This window comes from Thunnus maccoyii, chromosome 4 (genome assembly GCF_910596095.1).
Source record: "Thunnus maccoyii chromosome 4, fThuMac1.1, whole genome shotgun sequence".
NCBI lineage: Eukaryota > Metazoa > Chordata > Actinopteri > Scombriformes > Scombridae > Thunnus > Thunnus maccoyii.
In genome coordinates this window covers 26,558,573-26,580,774 of record NC_056536.1, presented here as the reverse complement: position 1 = coordinate 26,580,774, position 22,202 = coordinate 26,558,573, and the positions used below count along the sequence as shown (strand labels likewise).

The 22,202-nt window shown below is 41.0% G+C and overlaps 2 protein-coding genes across 2 annotated transcripts; one reads left to right on the top strand and one right to left on the bottom strand.

Annotated features, from left to right (window-relative positions):
• Nucleotides 1-3,538: 3,538 nt before the first annotated feature.
• On the bottom strand, nt 3,539-6,321 carry coq10a (coenzyme Q10A). Its single transcript, XM_042408685.1, has 5 exons — nt 5,767-6,321; nt 4,523-4,675; nt 4,238-4,430; nt 3,960-4,061; nt 3,539-3,841 (listed from the first exon to the last, which is right to left on the bottom strand). Exons 1-5 carry the CDS (start codon nt 5,901-5,903, stop codon nt 3,674-3,676), a joined length of 753 nt encoding a protein of 250 aa, XP_042264619.1. The 5' UTR covers nt 5,904-6,321; the 3' UTR covers nt 3,539-3,673.
• A 2,702-nt stretch (nt 6,322-9,023) lies between these two features.
• ankrd52a (ankyrin repeat domain 52a) lies at nt 9,024-22,172 on the top strand. The gene is made up of 28 exons (XM_042409096.1): nt 9,024-9,230; nt 9,803-9,886; nt 10,005-10,083; nt 10,302-10,372; nt 10,589-10,789; nt 10,894-10,981; nt 11,263-11,405; nt 11,624-11,836; nt 12,815-12,893; nt 13,015-13,129; nt 13,246-13,328; nt 13,419-13,536; nt 13,642-13,710; nt 13,820-13,960; nt 14,290-14,352; nt 14,496-14,607; nt 14,735-14,806; nt 14,913-15,114; nt 15,225-15,312; nt 15,453-15,570; nt 19,550-19,769; nt 19,878-19,965; nt 20,099-20,182; nt 20,368-20,513; nt 20,751-20,833; nt 20,952-21,034; nt 21,319-21,410; nt 21,891-22,172. The coding sequence occupies exons 1-28, from the start codon at nt 9,204-9,206 to the stop codon at nt 22,160-22,162; spliced, it is 3,234 nt and encodes a 1,077-aa protein (XP_042265030.1). The 5' UTR covers nt 9,024-9,203; the 3' UTR covers nt 22,163-22,172.
• The last annotated feature ends 30 nt before the right edge of the window (nt 22,173-22,202 follow it).

Here is a 22,202-nt window from a genome sequence, read left to right as displayed (position 1 = left end):
GTTTGGTGTCTTTTGTTTCATGATTTGAGTGTAAAATAAAGCAGGTCACAGGCCTTTTTCACAGAAGATATTTTGAAGTATCAGTAGAAAAGGCACAGGTGGCCTACAGAGCCATTAATATTTTAGTAACTGCTTTACTCTGCTGTTGTCTCACTTTAGGATACAGTAGTAACTGCATCTATCTGGTATTTCTAATGAATAGAGCTGAAAACGGTCACTGAAGACAAAGGTCGCAGTCGTGTCTACCTGATTGATGGATGACCTCGTCCCCTCTGGCTTTTATGAGAATTCCAGTCATATCTGCATGCGGATGACATTCGAAACTGAAAACACACTTGTCTTGTTAAAGAGCAAATTCTTACTCTGCAGACTGTCAAAGAGTTCAAACATCTGTCATCGGACAGTCGAATTTTTGGGGACAAGTATTGTTTTCAATGCAATACCCAAAGTGAAAAGTCAGTATATCTGGTAATAACATTCACATATCAAGATGACTGGTGCAGAACTTAAATATAAATATATGCTTCAGCTGCTCTGTGTCGTCTGATGTGATAAGAGAAGTGTGGAGAAGCCTGACTTTTACGTGACAAACGCGATCGACATGATCAAGGAAAGGATGGTCTAAATGCCCACCTCTCCCGTGTGCTGTTATTAATAACTGGCCCACATACCAGCACTCCACTCTGGTTTCTGTGGGTCAGCTGCTTTTTTGGAGCGCTGCGTCCGGCCTCCGTTACAGTTACCTATGACGACTCCCTCCTCTCTGCCTGTGTGTCTGTGATTCTGACTCACTTGAAGCCCACGGACAGAAAGGAATAAGGAGCAAAAAAAGAGAAACCGCACACACACAGATAAATAACACCTGTTTTTTTTATTTAAATAACAGCTCTGAAATGCACCCACAAGATTTACAAAGATACATTTTAGCCTGCAACATAAAATAAGGTGATTGGACTGCGAAATGATGGCAATATTTTCTATTGTAGCAACTCTTCAGCCAGTGATAATAATAATACGTCTCCGTGTATAAATACTAGACTATCATTATTAAACAGTCAATCCTACACCTGCAACTTGACAATTACTGTGGAAATACACTGTGCAGGTGAAGGAAAAGGTGCTTATATACTTTAAAATATTTATTCTGTTTAGACTGTCCTCTCTTAAAATATTTTCTCGATGTTTCTGCTGTGTATTAGCACCAACAATGATACAGATTGAAACTCGGAAGAAGTGAAGATGCATTCTTACATGATTACTGACAATGTGAACACCATGTCTGACCACTGAATCGTAGATTATATATTTTATTGTTTAAAAATATAACAATCTTCTGATAAGTTATAGGTTATAAGTTGTTGTTTTCTTTAAAATCAGTATGTAACAGTAATTCACAGACCCACTTTGATTTAATACACATTCTTCATGCATTGATGATCAGCTGTCCCTTCATTTCCAATCACCTCACTAACGGATCAAATTAAGCCACATCAACATTGAAGCCAAAATCCTGCTTTAAAAACCACTCAGCCATATTTCAGTTATATCAGAGTATGAGACTTGGAGCATGTGGACACAAAACCGTTAAGTTACCTATTATAAAGGAAGGACAAACACTTCTTTCATTGACCTTTTGGCAACATGAACAGACCAGTCACCTCTAGAAATATGGCAAATACAATCAATTAACTTTATGAGCCCTCTATCGTGGAATAAAGCAAAGGGCTACTTATACATTAAATATAAATCCCAACAAAATGTAGTCATGCCCTAACAATGTAACACGGAAACACTACAGGATGCAGTAACTAGATTTGCTTCTGTGTTTGTTACATCCATGCATAATGTATTTAAATAAAAGCTAAAACTTCCCAAAATAAGCATGAAACCCATAGACAATGATAAATGATTGATAATGTTTTATTCTACAGCCCACCAGTATATTTAATACTAATAATGTACATGACAGAAGAGTTAACATGCTCCCCCGGTGTTCTTCAGAGGATGAACCACAAAATACAAAACAGCAGAGTTTGGGAAACTTTTTACAACATCTGTTACAATATCGGTTGGTATCACTCTAGTAATTGATTGGTTGATCATAACTGGGACATAATCAGACTACAATTAGTGAGTTTGCCACAGAATGACTATTTAGCAACCGGTTCAGCAGTGAGATAAGTTGATCAACCAAAGATTTATTGTCATGTCGAAAAGCAAAAAAAAGTTAAAATCCAGTGGTTCCAGCTTCTCAAATGTGAATATTTGATGGTTTCTTTAGTCTTCTGTGATGATAAAAAACAAAACATAGACAAAACAAATGACTAATTGAAAAAGAAAGAAAAAATTGGCAGATTAACTGATCATGAAACTAATCTCTAGTTGCTGAACTGTTTTACTTTCCATCTGTTACAACACTTAACCATGATTTAAAGCAGCATTCAATGTGATCATCTGAAATACCATCAGAAATGCAGTTTTTAACTACTTATTTTCAGCTATAAGTTTGCACAATCAAACAAAATATTTATCAAATATAAAGTTGCAGTTATCATATCACATTTTTCCCTTGCTATCCCTTTAAGAGAATTCCCTCTAAACTGCAGATGGATTCATTCAAGTGACCTTGGTTTTGCAAAGTTACATTCCACCATGTTAATCTTCTGCTAGTTTCTACTGCTGGGCTGTAAAATAAGACATTATTAAAATTGGCAGGCCAAGTCTCAAGTGTCCAAAAACACAATCTTCACAGCACAACAAAAGCCAAATTAAAGCTAAATGTCCCAAACCTCAAAGTCAACTGAGGTCACAAGCTGGCTAATGAAAAAAAAAAAAAAGACCTTTTTCCCCCCTTTGAAAAATGTTGCACTTCAGTGAAATTGTCACAATATACAGTGACAACAATCTGTCAATGTCCCAAACATGGCACATTTAATTTGAAACCCAATATAACATTTAATTTGCATAAACCACTGCTGAATAAATTAAAAACGATCGAATAAACAAAGTTTTGCTCCAAGCTCACTACTACATGTCAAACAATATATTAAAACCTAAATTTGAAATAAAAGTAAAGGCAAAGAATACACTTGCCCACATACAGTATAATCAGCTGATCCAAGTGCTGAAGTGAAACTGACTTGATAACGTGTCAGCGAGGTCACATTGAACTATAAAGACTTCACCCAGAGCAAAAGTCTGGATCAAAGGGCCTCTGTGCCTTTTGTACAAAAGAAAAAAAGTGTGTTTTGTTCAGTGTCACTGTGCTGTTTGTTTAAAATAATAGTCGACTTTCTACCATTGGTAACATGATATTGCAATCATTTACTGTTTTGTTTACATAAATACAGCTGATAACTGCCATGGAGCGAGAGCAATGGCGGGTTCCTCCTGCTAAATGTGGATCCCTTCGGTGGAGGTAGAAAGTGGACTGACACAAAAAAAGGAGGGAGATGAGCAAGAATTTGTTGAGGCTGGAATAAGAATGATCAATACTCCAAGACAATGCTTACAAGGGTTGGATGTCTACGATGCTACGACGTCTGTGTAGCGGTGAAGACTCGGAAGGGATGGGCGACTAAGCAGCATCATGCAGGTTGGTGGGGAGAGAGGGAATAAAGGTTGGTGTGGTGCTATGGGTTTAAGGCCAGATGAGGACATACAGCAGTTGAGATCACGTCTGATGCACCTCGTGGAACATCAGCTCTCGGGGGATACGAGTCTCTGGGCCGTAGAGCTTACAGGCTCGACGCTCAAACGCAGCAACGTTCTGCTTTACAACCTCATCGAAGAACATGGTGGCTAACTGGGAGTGCAGCAAAGAGCGGAACTCAAAGGATATCTGGTAAAAAATACAAAAAATACGATTTCTTTTCAGTATATGCCAGACAGAGTAGATGAGTCATAAAATATGGAAATGATAGAAGGCAGATGCAGGAAGAAAGCTACTGGCTACTTACAGAAAAGTCTACTGTGCAGGTGCGAGGGTAACCAGGAATGCCAGGACTAAAGCGCCATATTGTCTCCAGGTGATTGAACAGCTTTCCATCCGTGCACACTGCCTAAAAATCAACCAAAAGAGAAGCTCTGTGGTTACAAATGGGAGTTTTGGGAAAAGAATACTGGCTGACATTCCACACACTACTTGCTTCAACTAAAATTTGCTAAAAATTTGTTACATTCAACATTTAATATCATCCACACAACTGACAGACTCAGTGAGGCTACTGGCACTTACTTTGACTAGATGGGGTCGGACACTAGTGATCATAGATGTGTATCTCTCCACCACTGGAGGGAATCCCACTTCAAGATGAGCTTTGGAGTGGCCTGCTCTTCTCATGATGGTCTGGGACTTCTTACACCAGGGCACAAAATGCTTGTAATCATCGACATTGGCCACCACATCATACATCTCCTGCATAGAATACCTAAGACAGCAAGTATCACAAGATTAAGGAATAATAATAATAAAAAAACACTCAGAAATACAGTAATTGCTCATAATGAACTGGAAAATTACCCAAGTATCCTACGCTCCGAGTACTCCTTCCTTTTGTTGGTGAGGCTGATGAAGTTTCTGCTTTGAGGAACAGCCATTGTCATTGTGTCCCAGTCTTGAAGGCAAAGCACTCTGGGAGTTCTTGTCATTAATATGCCACATGATGACAAGTGTCTAAAAGGTAAGAGGAAATGTCCTGTAAGCCACATTCTGGAAAGAGTGCAACCTGCCACAAGCACAGTACACAACAAAACAGGCCCACTACATTCCAGTTTCCAGCTACCAGTGTCAATAAGTACACCTGTATTATGCTGGACCATGACATGTTGTGAGTTTGCTGGTAATTTCTGAGATGGTCCTTTAATATGAATAGAAAAAAGAATAGTAGTGTGACACCCACTCACTCTTGTTGCACCATTTCACAATGTGTTTTCTGGTAGGTGATTACAGGCTGACACATGTGACTAGAAAAATACATGACAACTTACTGAGGATCAGTACATAAATATACTATCTCTATCAGCGGATACAAGGTTAAACAAGCAATACTGTATGGGTCCAACAATTAGGTATTCCTTATAATTAGCTGATTATTTTAATAGTAGTGTGCCAGTATTGCATCTGTCAAATGATATTAAAACTGTTGTGGTCTTTTTATTTAGGAAAAGCAATAAACTGCCTTGTGATACTACGCTCAAATATAACAATACATTCGCAATATTGACCAATATTGTGTTTGCTACTTCAATCTTAAACAAGCCATACTGTGTGGGTCCAACATTAATTCGTTTTTCTTTATAATTAGCCGATTGTTTTTATTAGAAACATGTCAGTATTACATCTGTTTTCTTTTTACATCTTTTTATTTAGGAAAAGCAATAAACCACTTGTGAAAGTACGTTCAAACATAACAAATACGTTCTCGACCAATACTAGTAAGACAGTACTGAATATTGATCATGGCTTCAATAGCATATTTTGATGCATCCATGAGGTGTTAAGTGTTTGTTACTTAAATCTTGAAGTGTAAACTGTGACATTAGCCACCAGGGTTTAAAAGTCACAGAGCTCTTACCCTGGTGCAGGACTGTCACACTGTTTACATAAGAAAACATAAGTACGACTACCCTGATAACGTTACCTGATGACCTTTTCCTCTCTACACCATTTGATCCACGGGAACACACAGTGTCGGTCACTACGCACTGAAGGACTAGCTGTGTGTCATTATAATAATAGAGCCAGTGTTTCCGTGACAGGCTCACCTGATGTTTTGTCGCATGCATCCTCTTGGCACCGCTGTACGACCCGAGCGAGAGGAGCCCACAGCGGCAATCTGCAGATAGTCACTGAACGTCCGCACACCCATGGGTAACCTCCGGGCACTGGCCGTGGCTGCCATCAACCCAGCCACTCCGTTCAAATGGGTTAGGTCCTGGCTGGGTCTGTGAGGCTGACACCGGGGTTTCAGTCCCTGCTTACGCCCGTAACGTTACGACTTGTCAGAATAACCAGCTTTCACCGGTTGTCAACGTAACTAACGTTAGTTACGGCAGTTAACTGCTAGCTAACGTTAGCTAGCTAGCAGGGTTTCATAACGAGTCCGAACAAACGCGACGTACAGCCGCGTTCCTCTATTTTTTCAGCAATACTCACATCACTCCACCTCTCAGGACCCAAACGTGCTGCAAAGTTATATTATTTGTGTTAGTTTCGGTTTTAAGTTTCGTCAAATACCGCCCAGCTGCCGACGACCTTCTACTGCTAAATAAAACGCCGGTGGGACAAACTGTTCCTTTCTTCTGGCCGTTGGTCTTCGGTTTAGCTTAACGGCTCTGTGGTGAAATACTGCCCCCTCCTGTGCTGGAGGCTGAATGAAGCTTTTATATCTAATATATTTTAGTTCTATTTTTTATTCCTATTATATTGTTTTATTATATTTTATTTTGAGCAGTAGTGGAAGAAGTATTTATATCCTTTACTTAGGTAAAATTACCAGTACAGCAATGTAAAAATACTCCATTTCAAGTAAAAGTCCTCCATGAAAAATCCTACTTAAGTAAAAGTACATAAGTATCAGCAGCAAAATGTACTTAAAGTATTACAGTAAAAGTAGTGGTTTGGTCCCTCTGACTAATATATTATTATTTATGACATCATAAGATTATTAATACTGAGGCATCAGTGTTAGAGCAGCATGTTACTGTTGTTGCTGCTGGAGGTGGAGCTAGTTGAACTACTTTATATACAGTTAGCTAGTTTAGTCCAATGGTTCCCGATCAAGGGGTCAGGCCCCTCCAAAGGGTCACCAGATAAATCTGAGGGGTCGTGAGATGATTAATGGGAGAGGAAAGAAGAAAAAACAGAGTTCTGATACACAAATCTGTTTTCAGTTTTTGGACTTTTTCTATAATCTTTGTTTTTTGTTGAAATATTGGATCATTTGAACATTTATTGAAATGAAACCATGTGAGAAGTTTAGAGGGAAAAATCACTATTTGGTGGAGCTGTTATCAACTCATAGACATCTGAAACGTGACACCGACTACACATTACTTTTTTAAGATGTCAAAAGCCAAAAAGTTTGGAAACCACTGGTTTCATCTTTAACAATGTGTTGTATTTTAAAAGCTTGTCATATTATCCATTGTGTCAAATCTCCATCTGAAAAGTAACTAAAGCTGTCAAATAAATGTAGTGGAGTAGAAAGTACAATATTTCCCTCTGAAATGTAGTGGAATGGAAATATAGGAGCATAAAATGGAAATGCTCAAGCAAAGTACAACTACCTCTAAATTGTACTTAAGTACTTTGAGAGTAAGGCACGTCCCAACTTCAACAACTGACCATCAGGAGTTGTAGTCTACAATATTGACAACTGAGCCATCTCCATGACAACAGAGCGTGAACAAAGTCCATGAAAACCATGAGATGCCGTTGAGAGCACCAGAAAAAGCTATTAAGTAGATATTATGTCAAACCTAAAGAGCCAAGTACGATTAAATTCTGGGAATAAATGTATAGGAAAATTTACCTTGTCATTATTTGGTAACCTGTGAGCAAAATCATATCAAGTGGATATCTGCCACATTTACATGTCTTTTTAGCATCAAAGTCCCTCTTTGTGTTTCTTGGAGAGTGTTTCCCTGTTGAGTTGCAGTGGAAGTAACAAAAAGAGAGACTTTGGCACAAAAAGACTAACATTGAAAGATATATACTTGATTTGACTCATTTGGATGGCTGAAACTTCATATTAGCTTCAGATAAACTATTAAATACATTTTTGCACACAAGGAGCCTTGTGGATTTTGGCCCCCATCACTTATATTGTAAGTGCATTATGAAGGGATCTTCTAATAGCCAGTATGAACAGGAGGAATGATTATGATTATCACAGGCCCCAAAAGTTTCACCTCAGAGAAAATTGGTACTATCATCACATCATATGTTTAGTTCTCTCAATCTTTAGCGGTGTATTAGGAGGTGTACGACAGAGTATTAGGGCCACACTGAAAGGAAAGAAATTGTGAGATTTTGAGAAAAAAAATCATAATTTACGAGAATAAAGTTGTAATTCATGAGAATAAAGTTGTAATATTACAAAAATAAAGTATTAATTTGACAACAAAAAAGTTGTAATTTTATGAGAATAAACAGTCGCCTGCATTAAAATGAGGAATGTGAAGCATCTTGTGAAGTTATACTTTAGGTTTCACAAATAACCAAATGATTTGGCACATCAACACCAGATTATTATCAGACTTTTAAATGAGTGTGTGTTTATTCCGAAGAAAGAAGCACACAGACTTGAAAGAACTTACCTCTTTTTGTGGAAAAGGAAATGACTGAAAGTGGTCGAATGCAAGACTACCGGTGGTTACATCTGATATTAGCACTTTTTTCTCGTAGAATTATGACTGTATTCTTGTAAAATTACGACTTTTTTCTTGCAACTGTATACTTGTAATATTATGACCTTTTTCTTGTAGAATTACAACAGTATTCTTGTACTATTATGACTTTTTTCTTGTACAATTATGACTGTATTCTTGTAATATTATGACTTTTTACTTGTAGAATTATAACATTATTCTTATAATATTATGACTTTTTTCTTGAAGAATTACAACTTTATTCTTGTAATATTGTGACTTTTTACTTGTAGACTTATAACATTATTCTTATAATATTATGACATTTCATCTTGCAGAATTACAACTTTATTCTTGTGATATTATCACTTTTTTCTTGTAGAATTATGACTCTATTCTTATCATATGACTTTTTTCTTGTGGAATCACGACTTTGTTTTCGTAATCTGAAAAAAAAATCTATATTTTTTTTCAGTGTGGCTTTAATACTCCGTCTTAGTGGAAGAGAACATTGTAACTTGTTTTCTTTTTTTATGTCAATGAGCAGTGGGACGGCAGCGTGCTCTGCGGGTGTCTGCCGCACGGTGTCGCCTTTTCACCCGAGAAGGCGCGAGCAGCCGCCACGCCTGTAGGCGGAGCGGCACAGTCGTAGCCAGGATCGTCAGACCAGACATAGGATACAGACAACAACAGTGACAGATCAAGACCGCATTTCTGACAGTTTGCAACCAGCTATGGGTGCAGTCTGAAAAGTGGACACAGTAGCGCACCGCAATATACCTCGAAGTTTTATCCTCATGAAGGAGCTCCGTCCTGGCTGAGTTTGGGAGATGGGAGTACTCAACATTGCAGACCAGGTACGCTGAAAAGAAAGCGCTCCGTGTTTGTGCTGTGGCGCAGTCTATTTGCTGGGAGATTCCTGCTCTTGTGCGCAGCATATTACGTCTTATCGGCCGAACGGCTTGTTTTCGTTTTTAGCTTATTGGCGGTGCATGTTTATTTGATTGGATATCGGCATCATAATGATATATCCCCTTACAATTAGCGATCCTCGGCGTTCATTACGTTGCTCTTGCCCAGGCCCAGTTCTGGGTCGCGGCCAGCTCTGGAGCAGAATTAGCTAACGTGAGCTAGAGCCGATGAGCTAGCTGACGTAAGACAACGGCCTGTAGTGCAGGCCTCAGCCAGGGCTCAGTGTATTTACTGGAGGGAAATAAGAATCGCATTCGGTTATTTAAAGTAAACGCATTAAATACAACAACTAACATCACTATTAACCATATCACTGAATTGTTAACGACTATAACGAAGATAATGACGTGCTCAGAGGAATCAGACATAGTGATGGTTATATCCGACTCGTCGCTGCGGGATCAGCTTTAACGTTATTTAATGCAGCGTTAACTGACCAGATTTTTCTATATTGCAGCCTCCTCTGGTCCAGGCCATCTTCAATCGTAATGCTGAAGAAGTTCAACTATTATTGCACAAAAAGGAGGATGTCAATGCACTGGTATGTATGTTGTGCAGTAAGTTTCAATGCAAAACGGGTCCAGATCATGAAGGGCCCCAGTATTATCAGTTAAACATGAAAATTAAAGATTGATTGATTGTATTCTTTAATCCTACAGGACCAAGAGCGCCGTACGCCACTTCATGCTGCTGCCTGTGTGGGTGACGTCCATATAATGGACCTCCTCATTGAATCAGGTGAATGATTAAATGCATGCATTCCTGACACCTGGCTATGTGTTGATAATATAGGCTCTTCTGTGTTTAAGAAATGTGGTGCATACTTAATTCTTTGTCACTATGCCAGCAGATATCCCCCCCCCTTCATTGTTAGTTCACCCTGCAGAAGCATTGCTCTTTCACCTGTAAGATCCTTGTTATTCTTTTGAATAATAGTTGATTTCTTTGTCTTCCAGGTGCCAGTGTAAATGCTAAAGACCATGTATGGTTGACCCCGTTGCACAGGGCGGCTGCTTCCAGGAATGAAGTGAGCAATAAACTCTTCCCCTTTTGCCATTTTGAAGAGTCTAATTATCTCTCAGTCTGATGACTTCATTCTCTAATTCTATTATGTATTCCTCCATGGTGATTATAGATCTCATTTAGATTTATGCACCAAAATATTGCGCTGACTGAGGGAAATGCAGCAAACTGCAGATATGATATATGCTTAAAGCTCTTGCGATTGCTTCCCTCTCCCCAGAGGGCAGTGGGTCTGCTGCTGAGGCGCGGAGCAGAGGCAAATGCACGAGACAAGTTTTGGCAGACACCACTGCATGTGGCTGCTGCCAACCGTGCCACACGCTGCGCAGAGGCCCTGCTAACCCAGCTGAGCAACCTGAACATGGCAGATCGCACCGGTCGAACTGCCCTGCACCACGCTGCTCAGAGTGGGTTCCAGGAGGTAAGACATGGCACAATCTTTTTTTTTTTTGTTTGATTTATTGCCTTCCTTTTTTTAGACTCCTTAAAAGAGTTGTTCCTACAGTTTTATTTCATGTCTTACAGATGGTGAAGCTGCTGCTGAACAAAGGGGCCAACCTGAGTGCCATCGATAAGAGGGAGAGACAGCCTATCCATTGTGCTGCTTACTTGGGTAAGCGAGTTTCGCTCTCCAGCCAGTGCTGCACAACACAAATTCCCATTGTCAAATAGCAGTAAAAGCTCCTATTGTTCATGGTGAGTTTTACTTAAACGAGAAGCAATAACATGGAGAAGTCCTTGTGTCACAGTCTGGGGGTGAAAAACGCCACAATAACCGTTTACTTAAACCTCTCTATTTGTGGCTTTTATTGCATTGAATCCGTCAAAATAAATAGAATTAATGTTAGAGATAATACTGAAATGTTTTCTCTGGTTTTGTGTTGTATCCTGTAGGGTATGTGGAAGTTGTGAAGTTGCTGGTGTCCCGCAGTGCAGACAAGAGCTGCAAGGATAAGCAGGGCTACACACCTCTCCATGCTGCTGCTGCAAGTGGTCACATCGAAATTGTAAAGTACCTACTGAGGATGGGGGCAGAGGTGAGTGATTCAGTATTCATTAAAAAAAAAAAAAAGATTTCGAAACTAACTAAATTAGTCTGCCCCTTTGCTTGTTTTTATTAAATGTCACGGGGTATAACCAGTAGCCTTTCAGTATGAGCAAGCAGCTGAAATCTGATCAAAGGGCTCTTATTTTAAGATTTCAGGCTCAAGGCACAGACTGAACTTGCGTCATGTTTGTCTTTTTTCTCTGTCAGATTGATGAACCCAATGGCTTTGGAAACACTGCACTCCATGTGGCTTGCTACATGGGACAGGAAGCTGTGGCTACCGAGCTGGTGAACCACGGAGCTAATGTTAACCAGCCCAACAAGTGCGGCTACACCCCTCTGCACCTGGCCGCCGTCTCCACCAACGGTGCCCTCTGTCTGGAGTTGCTGGTCAACAATGGGGCAGATGTCAACCAGCAGGTATGTAACGGGCTGAAAGCTCTCAATTCACTGTGCTGTTATTAATAATTAGATAATCTGGTGATAATTAAATCAGTCACTCTGGAGGAAGATTGTGTTCGAGCCACTTTGTTTGTTTCTCATTTACAGAGCCAGTGCTGTGTGTGAACTAGAGCTAGTGGAGCGTGAGGAGATATTAGCTAGATTTGACAATCTGCCACCGCAATCACTGACTCTACCTTCTTAAGTCTTTATTATGTTACACTACAGACATGGCAGCGTAGTACATTTTGTATTTGTTTACTTCAATCTTTGTTAAAGTTGAGGATCATTTAGACACAGTTTGGTTTGTCCAACAAATTTCAAACCAAAGATTTAACTAAAATGTTGTTTTAGGATTGGTCCCATAGTCCAAAGTGGTTAAATCAACATATGGGGGTGGATATGGAGAAAGAATAAAGATAATACACATTTTATTCCTGCCTATAGAAACACTTTTTGTAAAGCTGCCTAAAATTCAAACATTGCACACACACACACTGTCCCCGTACATTTTTAAGGATTCATGTGCTATTGCTTACTCCCTCTGTGCATAGCTTACAAGGCCTTCAAATTATCTTATTGCCCAATTCCAATAACAGAAAAAAATATTGGTTTGTGGTTAAGACAACCATTCAGCCCCAGCCAAAAAAACTTACCACTTCAAGTATAATTTTCTAAATAGATCTTGTGAGCAGTTGAGTAAGAGTGGAAACAGACTATCTGCTGCTACCTACAAAAATGTAAAAAAGCAGATGTGCATGATCATTATTTTGGTCTTATTTGTAAACTGGACATGTGGATCTGCTTTTGTTCACTGTGGTCGTAGCAGTTTTCTGAAGCTTGTTCAAAAAAGTGAAATGTGATTTTTTTTTTTTTTTTGTTTTAATGATCTCTGAACTACACTTCAAATAATATCCTGATTTTTTTTATATTTTGTTTTTCTTTTACTCTATACAGAGCAAAGAAGGGAAGAGCCCCCTGCACATGGCAGCCATTCACGGACGCTTCACACGCTCTCAGATCCTCATCCAAAACGGTAACCATGACTATGCTGTCTAACTGATCAGTAAGAGTTTGGTGTTGCAGGATTTTTCTCTCCTCCATAATGGCTTTTTTTTTTTTTTTAATTCACTCCCTCTTCCCTTACTTCCCATCAGGTGGGGAAATTGATTGTGTGGATAAGTATGGCAATACTCCTCTCCACGTTGCTGCTAAGTACGGCCATGAACTTCTGATCAGCACTCTGATGACCAACGGAGCAGACACAGCCAGGTCGGAGAAGCCTTTAAGTGGTGTTGCTTAATGCTATGAGATGGTTTGGTTTAAGTGGGCTTGTGTTTTTGATATTGACCGTTCGGCTTCTAACAAACTCTTTGTGCTTTTTCCAGACGTGGGATCCACGGAATGTTCCCTTTGCACTTAGCTGTGCTGTACGGGTTTTCAGACTGTTGTCGCAAGTTACTCTCCTCAGGTTTGTCTTTGTTCCATCAACGTGTGCACTCTGATTCATTTACACTTTGACAAAGCCGTTACCATCAGCTGTTTCTTCGTCTCCCTACAGGTCAGCTGTATAGTATAGTTTCATCCATGAGTAAGGAGCACATACTATCTGCTGGGTTTGACATAAACACCCCTGACAACTTTGGGAGGACCTGTCTACACGCTGCTGCCTCTGGAGGGTAGGATTGCAGAACCTGCTTTGTATTTGCTTAAAATGTTCCGCTATTAAATGGCATCTGTTACTCCAAGTTAATTTCCTCTCTGTGTGTATCTTTCTTTTACAGAAATGTTGAATGTCTGAACTTGCTCTTAAGTAGCGGTACCGACTTGAATAAGAGGGACATAATGGGAAGGTGAGTTTTGCCCTCGTCTTTGTTAGATGTGCTAATTTTACTGATGCTGCTACATGTCTGTGCAGCTGACTGAAGCGTCGACTCACTGTATTCTCCCTCCTTGCCTTAGGACACCGTTGCACTATGCGGCTGCTAATGGGAGGTACCAGTGCACTGTGACCCTGGTGAGCGCTGGCGCTGAGGTCAACGAGCCTGACCAGACAGGCTGTACTCCCCTGCACTACTCTGCCGCCTCCCAAGCCTTCAGCAGGTTGGGAAAAACAAAAAAAAATCTCTCTCCTTCTGTGTTCTCTCAGTAACAGGAGAAGCAACACAAAACCACCAAATGTTCGAAGTCCAAGACCGTTCCAAGTCTGGCAGAAAGTCAACCATTGTTCCAGAACACTGATTGACTGGTTAAACTGTCAGATCGGTCGGTGGATTTTGAAATTTGTGTTTCTGTACTGTCTTTCTGTGGTTTTTCCTCAATTCTCATACCCGTTCACTTCAATAAATGTAAAGTTTCATGAAGGCATAAATGCTCTAAATGCTTGGTTTCATAGTCAAGTCACACGCCCAGCGATTTCTCAACTTTTTCAGAGTTGATCGTCATTTTTCTGGGAACCATCAGAATGACGAGGATGAGGCGAAGGAGTCGTACTTGTGAGTTTTTTTTTCCCCTGACTAACGTGATTAAGGCGTAAAATTCAATAAACTGAAACAATGTTTGTTTGTGGGAAAACAAATTTATCGCCGCTTTCCTTCCTCTTTCTTTCTCCGCATCCTTCATCGTCCTCTAATCACAGCTGCTTGGAGCATCTTTTGGACAATGGTGCTGATCCATCGATGGTCAACTCAAAGGGTTACAGCGCTGTTCACTATGCAGCTTACCATGGCAACAAACAGAACCTGGAGCTGGTGCGTTCCTCCGTTTAATCACCTCACAACACAACTACATGCATTAATCAGTCATATCATGTCACACTTTAAACATCTAGTAAAGGATTTCTTGATTGATATTAATATGTGTGGTTTGTTTTTTCAGCTCCTGGAGATGTCCTTTAATGCACTAGGAGACATAGAGAGCAGTATTCCAGTCAGTCCTCTGCATCTTGCTGTAAGCGTTTCACGTTTTACCAACTTTCTAGTTCCACAGCGATTCAAATCGGCCTCTTAATCTTGACTGAATGCAAAGTTGTGACCGTCTTCCTCTGCTCCCTCAGGCTGATAAGGGTCACTGGCAGGCTCTGCGTGTGCTGACAGAAACTGCAGCCTATGTGGATATGCAGGACGCTGCAGGCCGTTCTGTGCTCTACTTGGCCGCCCAGAAAGGCTACGCCCGCTGTGTGGAGGTGCTCTTGGCTCAGGGGGCCTCCTGTCTCCTCAATGACAACCGCCTCATGTGGACTCCGATTCATGTTGCAGGTACGCTGCACCCCCGCTGGAAGATTTCATAGCAAACCACCCACATAGAGTAAATATTGAGTTATAGATGAATACATATTTAAAAAAAGACAATCTTTGTTTCATATCAGCTGCCAATGGTCACTCTGACTGCCTGCGCATGATGATTGACTACGGGGAGGAGGGGGATCTCACCAACGTCGCAGACAAATTTGGCCAGTGAGTGCTTCTCTTTGTTGTTTACTCTGAAAAGAATGGCTTCACTTTGTATATCCAGCTGTTTTGATCAATGAGCTCACAGTGGGTGGGAAGAAAAAAAAAAAAACACTTCTTTATTGTTACTTCTGTCCCCCCTTCAGGACCCCTCTGATGCTGGCTGTTCTGGGAGGTCACACTGACTGTGTCCACTACCTGTTGGAGAAGGGTGCCTTGCCAGATGCTAAGGACAAGAGGGGCAGCACAGCTTTGCACAGAGGGGTGAGTCAAACACACTCGACCACACTGTGTGGCTGTACGTTCATGACAAGGTTACTTAGCAGCAGCACAAAATCCATACAAGACTAATTGGTGGGTAAAGTGCAAGTGGTACATTAATCAGTAGAAATCATACAAGCACTGTTGAATTTTAGTCCTGGTATGAAAACCAAGGACTACTATAATACACAACCTTCGTTCTCACTTCAAAATAAAATAGTTTAGAAAATATGGTGAAAACAGCGACCTGAATGTAAAGCTGCATCATTAAAGGAGTAAAATATTAACAGAGAGGAATGAAATGATGGTTGAAACTCCTTTTTAAATCCCTTAGCACAATGTTATTGGCACCTAATCGGCATCAGCTGATAAAGGCTTTAAAACGAATGTCGGTCATATCGGCCTGAAATGAACATTTCTGTCCATATGACAGGCTGATCAGATGCTTTAATTATGCGTACGTGTTGCGAACTGTTGACTAAATGCTCGAAGAACTGTTTATCTGTTTGTCCGGTAAACTCGCTTCATGCGGGTGGGTGTTATCACCATGTCGGGTATTTAAAAAGCAGTGAAATGAAGGCAACCGAAGGATTTTTTTTAGTGATGCTGTTCTCTTTAAGTGTGTTAGGGATACATGTTTGGGGATGTAGCTGCGAGGCGAAGAGGAGAAGGGTTTAATGGATGAAGTTAAACTGCAAGATTAATCTATAAGGCTTATATATTTCTCCCTGCTGGTCCTGCATAACGTCCTGAGAAGGATGTCTCAGTGCTTGATGTAGTTTAAGTTTTAAAGTAAAAGTAGTGATTTGGTTCCTCTGACTGATACAGTTTTATGCAAAAGTTTGGGCACCTTTTGACAAATAACATATTTTGGGGATTTTTTTCACTCTCTCTAGGATTTGGAACATAAAACACAATATTTTCAGCAACATTAATGCAGTTAATGTCATAAAAAATAATAATGAAAACATCATTGTGGCTTTGGCAAAAGTTTGGTCCCCCTACATAATCAGTACTTAGTAACAACCCCTCTGGCAGAAATCACAGCTTACAAACACTTTTTGTTGCCAGATAAAAGTCTTTTAGTTCTTGTATTTGGGATTTTCTCCCAGTCCTCCTTGCAAAATGCTTCTAGTTCTGCAATATTCTTGGGCCGTCTTGTATGCACAGCTCTTTTGAGACCTAACCACAGATTTTCAGTTATGTTCAAGTCAGTGGACTGTGGTAGAAGCCATCCTGTTTTCAGCTTCAGCTTTTTTTTTTTTTTTACAGACGGTGTGATGTTTGTTTCCAGAATTTGCTGGTATTTAGCAGAATCCATTCATCCCTCCGCCCGTGCAATGTTTCCTGTGCCTCTAGCTGCAACACAGCCCCAAAGCATGATAGATCCACCTCCATGTTTAACAGTTTGCAAGGTGTTCTTTTCATGAAATGCTGCTCCTTTTTATCTCCAAACATACCTTTGCTGATTGTGGCTGAAGATTTCTATTTTAACTTCATCAGTCCACAGCACTTGTTTCCAAAACACATCTTCTGTAGATGTTCTGTTGCATATTTGTGACGTTGGATTTTATGATGAAGATGCAGGTATGATTTTCTTCTACCGACTCTTCCATGAAGCTATGAAGGTCATTTGTGTAAGCATCGCTGCTAGTGTGACCCAAGTGCTTTAAAGCTTCATTTGATGCCGTGGTATTCCAACGGTGAAATCAGTACTTAAGTGTGTGTCTATTTTTTCGTTTTAACCCCCTTGTCTCGTCTACCCGTAAAACCTGGCGAGAGAATATCACCCGTACACTGACACCTGTCAAGGTATTGGGTAATACCAGCAGACAGACATACTTTGCAACCAATCAGAGAGCTAGAGTAAGTGGCCACGCTGTGACTCACAGTAAGTGACGCAGCAAGGTTGGTTGACAGCGCTCTGTATATTGCTCATACTATGATGCTGTTGAGAAGTAAAACCACTTGTTCTGAGTGCAAATACGCTGCGTCAGCCAGCAGTTTATTTGACAATAAGTAGCCACAATGACATACTGGACAAAATACGTAGGGACATGGGGAAATGCTCCGCGCTCAGTTTGTTGTTGCAGGGTTTCTGCAGACATGGTGAAGCTTACAGCTGTGTGCGGTGAAGGTAAGCGGAGCTGTGTGTGCTAGTTAGTGGTGTGTGACCGGCAGCGAGCCCCTGTGTTGGGTGTGTGCTCAGAAAGACGTTGTTGTGCAGATATAAAGAAGTCACACAGCTGACACCAAAAGAAGCCCAAATGAAGGTACTAACGGTGTACCATCACTCCTATGTCTGCTAAATCTTCCTGCAGGTTTTTGCAGTCATGTGATGGTTTTGATTTGCCTTTTTGTGCAGCACACGAGCGGTTCTCTCTGAGTTTTCTTGGCCTTTCAGATCTCATCTTGACTTTCACAGTTCCCCTAAACTGCCATCTCTGGCACTGTGGAAACTGCAAGCTGACAACACTTTGCTATCTTCTTCTAGTCCTCTCCTGCACTGTGGACATCAATCACTTTCAATTTCAGAGTCTTACACAGCTGCTTAGAGGAACCCGTGGCTGCTGAGTGTTCGTACAAGGTTTGAACAGTCAGAGTATTTGTAAAGCTTTGAAATTGGCATCAGCTGACGTTTCCTAATGACAGTTGTTGACATGCTCAGGCCTAACAAGTTGATTAAGGTTTCTGAGACTTGGGAACTCTTTGAGTGCCTGAACTTTTGCACATGCCACAGTGATGTTTTTATTTTTGTTCAGTTTATAACATTAAAAGTAACTATGCATTAATGAAAATATTGTTTTTTTTATGTTCCATATCGTAGAGATGCGGTGTTTACATCTTATTAATTAAAAAAATCACCAAAATCCAGTGCCCAAGAGGTGCCCAAACATTTGCATACAACTGTATATTATTATAAATGACATCATTAGAGTACATCATGTCTATTTATCTTCTTTTAGTTTGCTTTAATTGCAGCACACAGCCAACAGTTTCAGTTGGTTTTGCACTTACTCTCACATGATTCCTGTGGACAGAGATTACATTTACTTACTTGTTTTGCAACTTGTAAATGGGTCAGATTTGCTCTGGTTGTGGCTCTTGTCAGGATATTCTTAGGGAGAGCATCATCCGAGCCTGTTAAAGTAGGATGAATCTTAAAGTTTTGTTTGAAAATGTTACATAAAATGAAATATGGCATGTTTTACACGTAACCTGTGAATGTACACATTTTGAAAAGCATCGTATTTTATGTCTCCATCTTCCAGTGGGCCATCATGATAAGAGTAGAGATAATAATATGTTAATTCCACTACAGGAGAGACTTGTTGTTCTCTGCTATTAGGTGGTAAAAACATGTGCATATATCTGTATCGGCATCAGCAGTCAGACAAAATGAGTTGGTACAAAATTAACTTTTTTGTCCACCAGCTAAACGACTAGTGAATGTTGAAATTTTACCATCCGATCAGTAGATTACCATTGGGGGTTTTTTTGGCCTGTGAGTGAAGCAGATCTACCAGCCACTTGCATATTTTACCAGCATTTGGCTGTTGGCTGGTGCTAATTTTGTGCTCTGGTTGGAAAATATCAGCAAAAATCCAATATCGTGCCTTCTTAAAATGCCTAATAGCACCATCTGTTCAGGAGTCTTAATGTTCAAATCAACAGAGTCCAGGGATACTAGGTGGACAGTTTCCTTGATGCGTATTTGTCAAGGTCCTAGATTTTAAGAAGTGCCAATTAGCATCTATTGAGTAACATTTTTAATCTAGGAATAGACTCAATCCTTGTCCAGGAAAGTAGTGTAGATGTAATTAACACTGCTGTGATCCAAGAGCAAAATACATAACAGAGAAAAGTGAAGGAAAATGACTAATCGGTAAAGAATTTGTGGTCATATTTTTCACAATCACAAAGTTTTTGTTGTTTATGTCGGTGGAGATTGTCTCATCGCTCCTCGCTGGTGTCTGTTTAGGCGGTGTTGGGCCATGATGACTGTGTTACAGCCCTGCTGGAGCACAAAGCTTCTGCACTGTGTCGGGACATCCAGGGTAGGACACCGCTGCACTACGCAGCATCCAGAGGCCACACGGAGATCCTGGCCAGTCTGGTGCAGGCCGCCATGGCAACAGACCCACAAGATAAACTGCTGGACAACAAACAATACACCCCATTACACTGGGCTGCTTACAAAGGTTTGCTCAGTTTGATTGACTGGAAATGGCTAATCCCCCAAAGCCTAAATGTTGTAATTAATCACTGTAACATCTGTCGTCTCTAACGCTGAGTGTGTTTGTTCTCAGGGCATGAAGACTGTTTGGAGGTTTTACTTGAATTTAAAACATTTATCCATGAAGAGGGAAACCCTTTCACCCCCCTGCACTGTGCTCTGTGAGTATTAACTTCTTGTCTTGTGTGTCACTGTGCCAAAACTAATAACCTTTACTCAAAAAAAAAAAAAAACCCACATTCTGTAGGTTTAGATGAAATCATCATTTCATTAACAAGCTTGTTTTGCTGGTAGGATGAATGGCCACAGCGGTGCTGCAGAGAGGCTGCTTGAATCTGCTGGGGTCCACATGATTAACACCAGAGATGCCAAAGGAAGGTGAGACTGCAGAAAGCTTGTAATGATCTTAAAGAAACAGGCAGTTATTAATGTTTTTCTCGTAATCTGCATCTGTTCCTTCTTCCGTTTTGTCAACTGTTTGGTCGTAAAGGCCCCACAGACACTTAAGCTGTAACACTGATCCATATGGTAATTGGTTGGACTGTCCTGGTCTCTGCCTGTAGGACCCCACTGCATGCTGCTGCATTTGCTGAGGATGTTGCAGGACTTCAGCTGGTGCTTCGCCATGGGACAGAGATCAATGCAGTGGACAAAAGCGGACGCTCTGCTCTGATGGTAGCTGCTGATAAGGGACACAGTGGCACCGTGGGTAAGTCCGCTTAGAGAGATCATGTAAATGCATCGATCCAACGTTTTCTCTGGTGACATTTTGAGCTGTTATTCTCATGAGATTCTTACGAGCTGAGTGTTTTTCCTAAGAACACATAACTGCATGTCACACATTAGTCTTAAATAGGTCTGTTGTGCATCTCCTCTGACTATAATTGTCAGATAGGAACATATTTAGTCTCTCAGGAAATAAATAGTTTGTGTCGATGTCGTTCAGCCATCCTTCTTCACCGGGCCAAGGCTGACCTGACACTGCTGGATGAGAACAGGAACACTGCCCTGCACCTGGCCTGCAGCAAGGTACGCATCACAATCATAAAGCTCCACCGTACTTCAGCAAATACACTTTCTCTTCGTGTAATACGGTAGAAACACTTGCATTTTCTTTATGCTTCTTTTGTGTTTTGTCCTTTTTTAGGCTCATGAGATGTGTGCCCTGCTGATTCTGGGGGAGATCCACAGTCCCACTCTCATAAATGCCACCAACAGTGCTCTGCAAATGTGAGAATTTTTAAATTCTAAATTTTTACAAAAGCACTTAAAGGCCAACAGCATTGAAATACTAACGCTGAATCTGAAGGGCGCCATTGTTAATGTTATTAGTAACACCCGTGCTTTTCCTACTATGACCAATCAACATGTCTGTGCTGTGATAAAGGCCTTTCGGTTTATATCTGGTCACTACTCCTCAGCTGGATCTTACGTTAAGTGTATTTTTCACATAGTATATTAGTTGGTGAACAGTTTGCCAGCTGTCTCTCAGACTCTCCCTCGTTCTCCTGCAGGCCCCTCCATCTTGCAGCACGTAATGGCCTGGCTACGGTGGTGCAGGCACTGCTGAGTAGAGGAGCCACTGTGCTGGCTGTGGATGAGGAAGGTGAGGAAGGCTCTGTTCATATGCACTTTTTCTACTCACCATTCTCCACAACACACCATACTGTAGTGTTTAGATTTTGGAAAAAAAAATATTTTCCTAGCTTCTAGACAGCTATTTATTGTGAAAATGAACTTATGAAGACCTGAAACTTGTCAGGATAAACGATCACAAATGAAAATCATGACGGCTTTTAAGTCAACACTGTGTGGGAGTAAAGCTGAAAGCACAGATTAATGTTAAGTCATCTGTGTTCATGTGCTTGGTACATTTTTTTGGAGTTGATTACTGAAGCAACCATATTTGTATCGCCGTCTAATCTTTTAGTTAGATTTCTGAGCGTGTGAGTGTGGTAGCTGACTCACCTCTTAGATGTTGGAGCTTTATTTGTGGTAAAAAGATTTAACAAGCAAAAACCTTTTTAAAAGTTGTAATTCACATGTGATTTACGTGTGCACTAACGTGACTTTGCCCGTCGACCAGGCCACACTCCAGCTCTGGCCTGTGCTCCCAACAAGGACGTGGCTGACTGCCTGGCTCTGATCCTCTCTACCATGAAGCCTTTCCCCCAGCGGGACCCTTCCTCCTGCTCCTGCTCCTCTCCCACCGTCTCCCCCTCCCCGGGTCTCAACTTGCTGAAGCACTGCGGCATCACCGCCGCCTGCGCCCCCTTGCCCAGCAACGGCCTCCACAACGGCTACGTCAAAGACCGTCACGGTGCACCGGTTGGCCTGGACGGGTGTCTGTCTGAGTGAGAGGTCTTTGTGCCCCCCGCCCCGCCCCCCTCCCTCCTCC

Bases quoted from the DNA above. Each gene is read 5' to 3' on its own strand.
- ankrd52a (XM_042409096.1), top strand. From the start codon at position 9,204: ATGGGAGTACTCAACATTGCAGACCAG. The intron at 10,373-10,588 runs GTGAGCAATAAA...CCCTCTCCCCAG, and splicing joins CGGCTGCTTCCAGGAATGAA to AGGGCAGTGGGTCTGCTGCT. The intron at 15,313-15,452 runs GTGAGTGCTTCT...TCCCCCCTTCAG, and splicing joins GTCGCAGACAAATTTGGCCA to GACCCCTCTGATGCTGGCTG.
- coq10a (XM_042408685.1), bottom strand. From the start codon at position 5,903: ATGGCAGCCACGGCCAGTGCCCGGAGGTTACCCATGGGTGTGCGGACG. The intron at 4,062-4,237 runs GTAAGTGCCAGT...GTTGATTTTTAG, and splicing joins TCCGACCCCATCTAGTCAAA to GCAGTGTGCACGGATGGAAA. The intron at 3,842-3,959 runs GTAAGTAGCCAG...ATTTTTTACCAG, and splicing joins CCTGCACAGTAGACTTTTCT to ATATCCTTTGAGTTCCGCTC.